The 11,940-nt window shown below is 25.6% G+C and overlaps 1 protein-coding gene across 1 annotated transcript; it reads right to left on the bottom strand.

Moving 5' to 3' along the window:
* LOC127281089 (KRAB-A domain-containing protein 2-like) lies at window positions 1-3,934 on the bottom strand. The gene is made up of 3 exons (XM_051304582.1): window positions 2,904-3,934; window positions 754-935; window positions 1-652 (listed from the first exon to the last, which is right to left on the bottom strand). The coding sequence occupies exons 1-3, from the start codon at window positions 3,741-3,743 to the stop codon at window positions 586-588; spliced, it is 1,089 nt and encodes a 362-aa protein (XP_051160539.1). The 5' UTR covers window positions 3,744-3,934; the 3' UTR covers window positions 1-585.
* Between the last annotated feature and the right edge of the window lie 8,006 nt (window positions 3,935-11,940).

Below are 11,940 nucleotides of genomic sequence, written 5' to 3'. Positions count from 1 at the left end.
ATGTATTTTTTATTTTTTTTTATTAAAAAGGCTATTGCATTATTTTCTCAGTAAAAAAGCGAGAAATTGAGAAGAATTGAACATTTTTAATTCTTCTCAATTCCATTTTTGTCCATTTTAAATAATTTAAAATAGTCTCAATTCAATTCTTTTCAATAACGTTTTTTCAATTTTGTGCAGAAAAAAAATTGTCGATCCGAAGATTTGAACTTTCGATTTTCAGTACAAAAGTCGAGCAATTTATCCAAGCAGCTATATCAGCTGTACTATATATAATTAATTTTAAAGATACTTAAAAGAAGACGAAGAAGAAGTATTTTCGATATTTAGAAGAATTGAATAGTTTATAAAGTATAAAAATAGAAATAGACTAGATTAAAATTTACTCTCTGAAATTCTTTGGCAAAGAGAGAGACCTTAAACAAATCGTCCTATAAAAACATCATTGAATGTAAAAATTTGATAAAAATTGATTTTAAAATATTTTTTTTTCGAAACACGGAACATTTTTTAAAACATCGTCAAAAATATCAACAATCTTTGTCTTCTAAATTTTCAAAATCGAAAAAATTATCTGAATTTATGCTAAAACGCGATTGGATCATCTTCTTCCATGGGAGAAAGAATTACTTCCACTAAATTTTCAGGAACACTGCAAAATTTAAAAAATATGATTAATAATTTAATTATTTCAAAAAGCATGCGTGTGCTATATAACTCATGAAAATGTCAACTATAAAAATTGAAAAATACCTATCAACACTCGTTTTATTTGTATATGCTTCCAGAGCATTTTCCAGATCTTCTTCTGAAGAAAGTTGATTTAATATCTCATCTGGCAAATTTGTAATCTTCAGGCCCGCTCGAATTGGTCCAAAAACAGCCTCATATGGAGTCAAGTTTAAAATTTTATGCTTGGTTGTATTTTTTGCCCACTGAAATTGACATATATTATTATTATTATTATTATTATTATTATTATTATTATTATTATTTATAGAATTATTAATGGGGACACGCATGATTATGTTCTAAAAATCATTAGTTATCCCTATTGAAAATTCCTATACAAAGTTTCCCAAGTGCGTGATCCTTTAAAACTAACCTATAAGGAATCCTCATAAGATCCTTTGTAAGATCCCTCACAACAAAAGGATATCCTGAGGATATCCTAAACTAATGTAGGATATCCTGAAAACGTCCATAGGATATCCTAGGATATCCTGAGGATTTCCTCAGAACATCCAAACCGCCGTTACATAGGATATTTTTGGGATATCCTGAGGATATTCTAGGGATATCCCTGGGATATTCCAGGGATATCCTAGTGATATCATGGGGATATTCTTGGGATAAACTTGATATATCGTTAAAATATTCTAGAAATATCGCTAAGATCTCCCTAGGATATCATTATAATTCAAATTTTGACTATTTGAGATAGCGATTTTTTGATACAAATAGGTTTCCCGTGATTGTCAATCATCTTTCAACTCTGGCCTGTTACCTTTGGACGTAATTGGACGTCCTGAGGATATCCTTGGGACGTTCTAAGGATATCCACAGTATATCCTAATAATATCCGGGGAAATAATTAGGATATCCCTGGCACGTCCTAGGGACATCCTTAGATATCCCTGGGATATCCCTAGGATATCCTAACCGTCGCTACTTTGGATATCCTTAAAGTATCCTTAGGATATCTCTGGGGTATCCCTAGGATATCCAAGGGATGTTTTTGGAATATCCTAGGATATCTGGTGCTGTGGGGGATCTTACGTAGGGTGCGTATAAGGAATTTAGGTTTCAGACATCATACAACAATACTGTACGAATTTGGTTCAGGAAATGTTACAGGAAACTATATAGTTTAATTTATTAATTTAATACCGACTTTAGGTACTAAATTGTTATTTGGTTCTATTTTTAACCTAACTACCGACTGCCAAGAAAAAGAAAAATCTTCCTCATACTCTGCCAATCTAGTTTCTACTTTCCAGAGTATAAGAAAGTTTTTTTTTCTCGGCAGTCTGTGGTTAGATGTTAGTGGAAATAAAAAAATTATTTTTAATTTTCATTTTCTGTGACATCCTTTATAGGATCCTACGTAGTAAACAATATATAGTTTCCTGTAACATTTCCTGAACCAAATTCGTACAGTATTGTTGTATGTTGTCTGCAAGCTTCCTTATACGCACCCCACGTAAGATCTTACAAAAGATCTTATGAAGATTCCTTATAGATTGGTTTTAAAGGATCACACGTGGAAAACTTTGTAGGAATTTTCAATGTAGGGTAGAATTTTCATTTTATGAAATTTGATTTGTCATATGATTATTTTTTAGCCGCATTTTTATTTGTTTGAATTATATTATTTTATATAATTTACATATAACCGATTTTTCATACTTCAGAATTTTTACCTAACCGAAAAATTATTTAACAGAATTTCTAATTGATAGAATTTTCATATCATTTGTCCGAAATTACAAATAGCCGAACCAATCAATCGACAGAAAGATTTCGGCGCGATTTTTAAAATCAACCCAGCAAAATTTTATCGATAATTTTTGATTTTAAAAATTGCGCCAAAATCTTTCTGTCGATATTGTTTGTTCGGCAAATTCGAACAAATATAAAAACTTTGTGAAATGAATTTTCGGTTATATAAAAATTCTATAACATAGAAAATCGTTTTGATAAAAATTCTTCAAAATAAGAATTCGATCAAATAAAAATTTGGCTCAAAAATAATTATATGACAAATAAAATTCCATAAAATGAAAATTCTAACTAATGATTTTTAGAACATAATCATATGTGTCCCTATTAATAGGTTTTTTTTTTTGAGTGTAGAAAAATTCACAATTTAAAATTTTTTGTTCAAAATAACAATTATTTACCTGCACTTCGTAAATACCATGGCTCCAATTTGTTGATTTATTGTCCACCATCCAAGCGCGAATCATGTTTTCGATATCACTTTCTTGATTCGAAGGATGTCTAGAGTGGCCATGGACAATTTTAAAAATATGACAAATTCTTGTAAGTTCAGTTACAACAGAAGCAACAAATACTTGTCCATTATTGCTTTGAAGAATTTGTGGTGCTCCAAATGTGCAAAAAATTGTCAACAATTCCTCTGCTATATTCGCTGCATGTTTTGATTTCAACGGTCGCAATTGGATAAATTTTGTAGCATAATCTTGATAATTCATTATCCATTTATAATCACCGTCACTGCATGATTGAAAATCAATTATATCCACTTGACCACGTATATTAAATCCCTCTGAATTAATTGGTTCTATTATTTTTTTTGAAAACGATTTTTTTCTATTACAACTTTCACAGCATTGAATAAACAATTCACAAGCTTGTCTTGAAATTCTCCACTTATTTCTAATATAATATAACATTCTATCCCTTCCTCCGTGTCCAGTTTGAATGTGAGCTTCGAGTAATTTTTCATAATAATCCTCAATTGCAATAACATAAATCAACTGATTTTTTTCTTTCTTTCGTTTTAAAATTAAATGATTTTCACCATCATGTTTTATAATTTCATATAATTTTATACAATGATAGTACGAACTGCTTTTTGTTGATTTAACATTTTTATATTCTATAAGCATTTGTATTACTTCAAGTAAACGTTTTTTATTCCAAATAGTTTTATTACTTTTTTGTTCACTGTATAATAATTTTAATTTTTCATCAAATTCACTGCGATTTACACTCATGTTTTGTATAAGAAAACAAAAAAATAATAAAATTTCACGTCAACTTTAATTTATAGAGTGTAGGAACAGTATAAGATTATACTAAATGAAATTTTATTTTGTAACGCATATTTAAGCTACTATTAAAGTTTCAATCTTCTGTTTACAATTTCTATAAATTACTTGTATACATTTAACATTTCTAACTTTTATTTCAGAAATTAAATATGTTTCCCTGTTTTCAATACATATAGATGATATAATAGTTATTTTCTTCTATTTGCCTTCACAGCTTTAGGCAAATAGCCGAATTTAATCATTTTTCAAGTCCATTTCTCTATTTAATGTCGGTTTGCTAACAGTCTAGGCGTTTAGCTAAATGACGGATTCTTCTATACTTGCCTACGTTATGCACTGTAAAACGAGAGGTATTAATTTAATACCAACTTTAGGTAAACAAAATTGCCTTTTGGTTCTATTTTAATACCTAAAATCGGTACTATTTTAGTACCTTCTTTTTACAGTGTGAGGGCAAATCTCCAGAACAGAACGATTTAACGTTATAAATACGAAAATTAACCGAAAAATCATTTAACAGAATTTCTAATTGATAAAATTTTCATCATTTGTCCGAAATTACAAATGTTCGAACAAACAATCGACAGAAAGATTTTGTCGCGATTTTTAAAATCAACCAATCAAAAATTATCCATAAAATTGCACTGAAAAAAAGCAATGGATGTCACATCCATACGTCTGGTTGCCCCAACCATATTATATTGAAAAATACGTCCCATCCTTATCTATGGATGCTACATCCATATAAAATAGTTAGCTGTAAATTGATGCAATAACAAAGGTATATAGCTGTGTGAACCATATAATATGGAAGTAGCACAAATCTCACTATGGATGTCACAACCATTTTTAATTGTTGCTGCAACCATTGACCTGTGTGTACTATATTAATATAGTTAACGTATCTATTTTATATGGTTATACTTAATATTTATTTTATTTTCTTAATTATATTATTAATAAGGTTATTTTTAATTAATTTAAAACATTGCGTATCATATTAACATATTTATTTTTTCCAATAAAACGTAAATGTAAATGTTTATTACAATAAAATATAATATTATATATAATAATTCGTGCGAACAACTTAAAATAATATCGCGATATACTTTTAATAATATTATAATTATAATTTATGACGTAAAGTTGCAAAAACATGGAACCATTTCCCCATTTGCAAATTGTGACTGGGAAAGGAGAATGCAAATCATTTACAAGAACACAATCATAATTCGGCAGTATCGTAGACATAATTCTAGAACACTCGCCACACATCATAAAAAAGCTCTTCTAGAGAAGTAGAAAAAAAATTGGAATTAATACATATAATAATCGTTATTTTTGAAAATTAAAAAAAGGTAAAATTATCATGTGAAAAACATGTGAAAACATTATTATATTTAACTTAAAAAAAGCAATTAAAAATCCAACAAAGATTTGAGCACGTGGAAACATAACCTATAATTTACTGATATTATTGCTTATCTTCAAAATGCGGTATGTATTCCTCGAATCCATCTTTTTTAAAAAATTGAAAGCACTCAGCTTCCATGTTGTTTATATCCAACCCGAACCACTTAGAGCCAATTTTAAATAATTTAATTTATGCCAAAATTGCTTTTTTTCTTTCAAACACGCTTTTAGGACGCGAAATAGAATGACGCAATATGTGACCAGCTGACCGAGTCTGATTACCGCGCAAACGCGTACATCTATTTAGATCAACGAGCGTAACCATTTAAAAATGGATAGGAGATCCAAACTAGTAAAATCCATAGCGGTATTGAAAACACAACCAAACATATGGTTGGTACATCCATATCAAATTTACAAATATTATATGGTTCCCACAACCATTTTTTTTTTTGTAAATTCTTCCATACTTGAAGTTGCGCCAGCCATATGAATGGATACCCCAACAATATTATGAATAACAATATTTTTATGGTTATGATATCCATTCATTTTTTTCCGTGTGTGATTGGTTGATTTTAAAAATCGCGCCGAAATCTTTCTGTCAAATGATGAAAATTCTATCAATTAGAAATTCTGTTAAATGATTTTTTGCGGTTCAGTAAAAATTCTGTAGTATGAAAAATCGGTTATATGGAAATTATATCAAATATAATAATTCGAACAAATGAAAATTCATCTGAAAGAATAAAATGAAAATACTATGCAATGAAATTCTACCGAATAAAAATTCTTTAAAATGCCTATTATGTTAAATGAAAATTTGAGCATATAAAAATTCTGACATATAAAAATTCGGTGAATTGAATTTTCAGTTATATAAAAAAATTCTCTAATATAGAAAATCGTTTTGTAAATTTTCTCTATTAAATATGTTCTCAAATGGCACTGATATCTATAAACAATATATTTATTTATTTATCTGTTATTAAAATGTTTTCTGTCATAAGTAACATTGAAATTGCCCGATTCTATAGATTTGCCCATAAATATATAAATGAAAGTGAATGATGAAAAAAAAAAAAAAAAAATACTGCCAGCTGCTACTGCGCGTCAGCCACCACCGGAAGTTAAGGGAGTAGAGGGTAAACTGCGTAGTATTAGAAGCACGAGATTCTATAGGTACTATATAGTCAGCAATGTGAAACGTCACGAGCTACGCCCCCTCGAAATGTTGTCATTGATCCACGAGGATTTAACCAACACAACGTTGTATTATTGGTGTTTCAAGGACCACCGAATTTTCAAAGTGTATAAATTCATCCCCTCAATATAAGTGGTAACGCTTTAGAGAATTTTCCCTAAAAAAAAAAAAATAGCGACCTCCCGTGGTTGGAATTTCTATGGTTTTTGAAATTAATAATCTTTGAATTTATATATTGAATTATCATATTTAAGAATTTTTATTTAACTAAATTTTTATAATATAATTCTTATTTCACCGAAACTGAATTTTTATTTGCAAATTATTATCAAATCACCGAATTTTTATTTGACCGAAATTGCAAATAGCCGAACAAATAACAGACAGAAAATTTTTGGCGGGAATTTTAAAAACAATCATACAATTTTCTTGATTATTTCTATGATTTGAATAATTTTTAAAATTCGCGCCAAAACTTTTTTGCCGCCGGATATTTGTTCGGCCATTTGTTATTTTTATGAAATGAATAATAAATTTGATGATTTGATAATTCGTGCAAATAAAACTTCCGGTAAAGAAAGTTTTAATGAAATGGAAATTCTGCTATATTTCAAAGTTCGACTAAGTATGGAAATGATATTATAAAAGATAATTCTGCTAAATAATAATTCGTTTATAAATAAAAAATGTCTTTATTGAAAATTTAGTTAAATAAAAGTTTTTACAAATAAAATTTATGTTACAAAAGTTATCTATGCGAGTCCTTAGAAAGAGAATTTATAACTAATAATTAGTTATTTTTAACTAAAAAATTAGTATATATAAATATTACTATTTGAATTAGTAACTGATTTTTTCTTATGTCAAATTAGTTATTTTTAACTAATTCAAATTAGAAATTTTACATATTTAAATTGTAAAAGAATGGAGGCTCTAACATAACCTTAAAACTGAAAAACGATTTTTAACGCAAACGAAACCTTCATATATATAAATTATTAATTTTCAAAAGCAATTTTAAAACACAGAAAATTATAAGGTATTTAAATAAGCTGCAACGCTTATTATTTTAATCCAATTTTGCTTATTTTAATACCAAAATGGATTAAAATAAGCAAAATTGGATTGAAATAATAAGCGTTGCAGCTTATTTTAATGCCTTTTAATTTTCTGTAAAATGTTTAAAAAATAATCATTATTGAACAAAAGATTTTAATTTAACATATAATTTCTTCCAAAAAGTGTATATAACTAGATCTTTTAAAATTGTTTGAAATTAATTTTTATTGAAGTTTTGTTTGCGTTTTAAAAACATTTTCCAGTTTTGAGGTTATGTTAGGGCCTTTATCCTCCCTAAGGGTGCTTCGCCAATTAACATAACCTCAAATTAAAAATTTATTTTTAACAACAAATAAAACTATAAATATAATTAATTTCATTAAATATATATTAAAAAATTCAGTTGCACAATTATCAAAATAAATTATTTTGCTGAAAAATTTCTTTTTAAATAATAATTATTTCATTTTTTATATTTTTTGTTTAAAGTTGATGAAGAATTGTAATTTTTATTCAATTTTTACAAACAATAGCGTTTTTCGAAAAAAAAAAATTATAATAATATAAAAAATATTTTTCTAATTGTAAGTATAGTAAGATAAATCATTCCCATATTATATAAATTATACTTGAAAGTAAATAATGTGGATTTATGAGCTAAAAGTTCTGAACGTTCAAATGAACAAAATTTTTTTTTTCAATCTATAAATTATTAAAAATTATAATATTAATGTAAAATAAAACAGAAAAATTAAACAAATATTAAATTAATAACTTCTTTTTAGATATTTAAAATAATATTTTGTAATAAAATTCATACTTAAAAAAGTTACAAAAAAAAATTTACGTTCATTTGAACGTTCAAAACTTTTGGCTCATGTGGATTTTTGATTGTTTTCCTTTCCCGTATACTCCGTGAAATATATACATATATATATATGTATATGTGAAAATGAATTATGATTCCTTTGCTAAATTACTGCTCTGTCAATTAATAAATTACATATACCTTTAGGGTGAAAATTCATTAACTGATACGAAAATATTAACGATTTTGCAGAACAATTATTCAAATAAAAATTTTAACATAAATCTTTTTACAAATTTGAAATAAATAAAAAATCCACACTTTAAGTAAAAAAATTTAGTAAAAAAAATTTATATATGCTTTAAACCAATTCTTTTTTCATCATGGATTATTATTATTATTGTTTTATTTGTATTATTTTTATTATTATTATTATTTATAATTAATTATGATCAATGTTATTTTAATACCAAAAATAGTAGATAATTTTTTTTTTTAATATTAATAAATTTTTAAATATATATATATATATACAAAGAAATTGGAAATATAAGATCTAAAAAGAATGAATGTGCTATTTTTAAAGAAAGTCTGACAGAACCTTCAATTTTAAATTTAGAAACACACGGAGATGATACAAAATGCTTAAGGGTACAGTATATAAAAGGGTATATAAGTATTATAAAATATAAATGTGTAGGTATATAGCATAACCTTTTCTATTGTCACTGAAGACTGACAGTTCTTTTTTTCGCACAAATGACAAAATATAATATGTTTGTTTCATATATACCTTCTAACTTTGAATTATAGTTAAAAATAAGTAAAAATAGCAAAAAGTCAATTACTGATGATTCAAATTGTAATATTTCTACTATAATCAATGATCTATATACTGAAAAATAATAATAATCTTAAAAGGAGAATATTTCTTAATTTAAAAATTATTTCTTATTTTAAAATTATTTTATTCTAAATTTAAGAATAAAATACGTGGTAATAAATATTCTTAAATAGGCGCCAAGAAGATATTCTTAAATTTAGTACGAAGCTGAAGTACGCAACGTTTATATGATAAACGATTTTTAAAGAAATAATTTTTTAAAATGAAAAATTCTATAATTTTTTGCCTAAAAAATATTTTTTTATAATATTTATTGATTAATAAAAACTGCAAGAAATATTTTTTTAGGCAAAAAATTATAGAATTTTTCATTTTAAAAAATTATTTCTTTATAAAAATCGTTTATCATATAAACGTTGCGTACTTCAGCTTCGTAAATTTAGTTTCGTTTTTTTTGGGTGTAATCATAAGTTAAATTCATTTTTAGGTTATTTCAAAATAGTTAAAAATTTGGTATATTTTTGTTTTTCCTTCCTAATTTAAAATTAATTTAAAATAAAAATTATTCAATTATATAATTTCACTTTCACTGATTCTTATTTTTATTCATATTTTCACTTTCATATCCAATGATTCTTATTTTTACTTATATTTTCACTTTTACTTCCACTAATTCGTATTTTCACTTTCACTTCCACTAAATTTAATTTTCACTTCCTCATTTTCCCTTTTTTTTTGCATTGATTCTAATTTTTCACTTCCACTTCAACAGATTATAAATTAGTGGAAATAAAAATTAAATCGTGAGTTAAAATTCAAATCAGTGAAAGTGAAAGTGAAAGTGAGAGTAAAATTAGAATATATAAAGTGAAAATATAAGTAAAAATTAGAATCAGAGGAAGTGACAGTGAAATTATCAGTCAAAATTAGAATCGGTGAAAGTGAAAGTGTAAATGGAATTACACTTGAATTCAAATAATTTACAACAACAACATTGTTTACTGACTTGTACAAAATTTACTAATCCAATAGACGTTTTATCATTAAAAAAATTTTTATTTGGTCTAATATTTTCAGAAACTTATTTATTATTATTAAAAATAAATTTCTAAATACAATAATAATTTCATTCTTTGAGAAAAATATTTTTTATTTTTATAATAATCAAAAAAAAAATAATAATAATATTCCAATGACATAGATATATTTTTCAAAGAGAAAGAGCAAATTTTTTAGTTTGAGTTTATAATAAGAAAAAAAAAAAAAAAACCTCCCCTTCGCTCATTTCTCCCTTATTTCACAATTGAAGACGGCCCTGAGTTGAGGTTTCCTCGCCTACCCTGGGGGTACCAATCGTCAAACGGTTTGGATGGTCCCTTTAGTCCGTTATCGGCCAACGAACGGAACACATCGCGACGTTATAAGAAAAAAAAAAAAAATAACACATTTTTTTCCAATTCAAAAATTCACGACTTTTTATACAAATTAAAAAAACAAAAAATTTCACCAAACTCAAAGTTTTCAAAATATTGACATACATGGGTTCAAAATTGACACCGGCTATTATTCACACCGATTATAACGCAAGTTTGCACAATCTCAAGAGTATCAAATTCAAGTAATCCACGCCTTTGCCGGTTAGCATTTTATCGACTCCTCGCTGTGGAATTTTGACAGAGTTTACATGATTAAAACAAAATTTACAAGCATCCAATAGAGAAAATCCAGAAAATTTCATCTAAATTTATAATCATCTGAATTTATTTAGATTCAATTTTGGAATCACTCTCTCTTTTTTTTTAAATGCAAGAAAAAACCAAATACAAAAATATAAGAATATAAAAGAAAAAAAAGAAAGAATAGAAAAGAAATATCGATTAAAAAATAAAAAAATTTAAATAAGTTAATAATGAAAAGAGAAGAAAAAAAAATGATGCAAATATGAAAATGAAAACAAATGTATTTATAAAAATGTATAAAAAAACATAATACTCTGTAAATAAAAGAAAAAAATTTTCGTAGGCGAAAAAAAAATCAGTGGCAATTTTTTGCAGCCTTAAAATCAAAGTGTTCCTGTTTTAATCAAATATTTGAATTTCAAAGGTGAATCAACATTGAAATATAAATTTGCGCAATAATAATCCTTGATGGAATGAATCATTAGTAAAAAAAACCAAATTCACTCCCTAGTGTCACGTGCTTTTTTTAAAAAAGTAAACATCAAACAGTGGAAAATTAATATCAATAATAAGACTCTATAGTTCATTGCATACTCGCGATCTTCCAGTTAATTTCTTTCTCAGTAATTATTAAAAAATAATAAAAATTTTCTCCATTTTTTGGATTTTTATTTACAATATTTCATTGAAACAAAAATTTTTATAAACGTTTTGTTTTTAAAAGTAATTATTGTTGTTTTCTTCGAAAAATTGTTGAATTTTACAAAATACGATTTTTTTTTTTTTTTTTGAAAATAGTTGAAAAATTTTTTTTGATATTTTCTTTTTCAAAATAGTTGAAATTTCAAAATATAACTGAAAATAATTGAAAGTGACAAAAATAGTCCAAAAATAGCTACAGTCACAAAAGTATATAGAAGAAACTTTTAAAAATAATATCTAAAGTCTCAAAATAGTTGAACTTTCCGAGAGAAAAAAAAATACCTAAAAATAGTGAATTTTCAAAAACGTTAAATTTAGAAAAATACAATAATAATTTAATTTTGAATTTTATTTTAAAAATATAATACAATTTTTCAAATTACGTTTATAAATTAAAATTTTAATTACACAAATTTAAAAAAAAAAAA

Source organism: Leptopilina boulardi, unplaced genomic scaffold (assembly GCF_019393585.1).
Source record: "Leptopilina boulardi isolate dan_hultmark-lab unplaced genomic scaffold, ZJU_Lbou_2.1 LbouV2_265, whole genome shotgun sequence".
Taxonomy (NCBI): domain Eukaryota; kingdom Metazoa; phylum Arthropoda; class Insecta; order Hymenoptera; family Figitidae; genus Leptopilina; species Leptopilina boulardi.
The sequence above is the reverse complement of the archived record's forward strand: the minus strand, read 5'-3'. Positions and strand labels throughout refer to the sequence as shown.

Excerpts from the sequence above, each read along its gene's own strand:
- LOC127281089 (XM_051304582.1), bottom strand. The coding sequence starts at position 3,743 with ATGAGTGTAAATCGCAGTGAATTTGATGAAAAATTAAAATTATTATAC. Across the intron at positions 936-2,903 it reads ATGGTATTTACGAAGTGCAG|TGGGCAAAAAATACAACCAA; the intron begins GTAAATAATTGT and ends TGTCAATTTCAG. Across the intron at positions 653-753 it reads AATAAAACGAGTGTTGATAG|TGTTCCTGAAAATTTAGTGG; the intron begins GTATTTTTCAAT and ends TAAATTTTGCAG.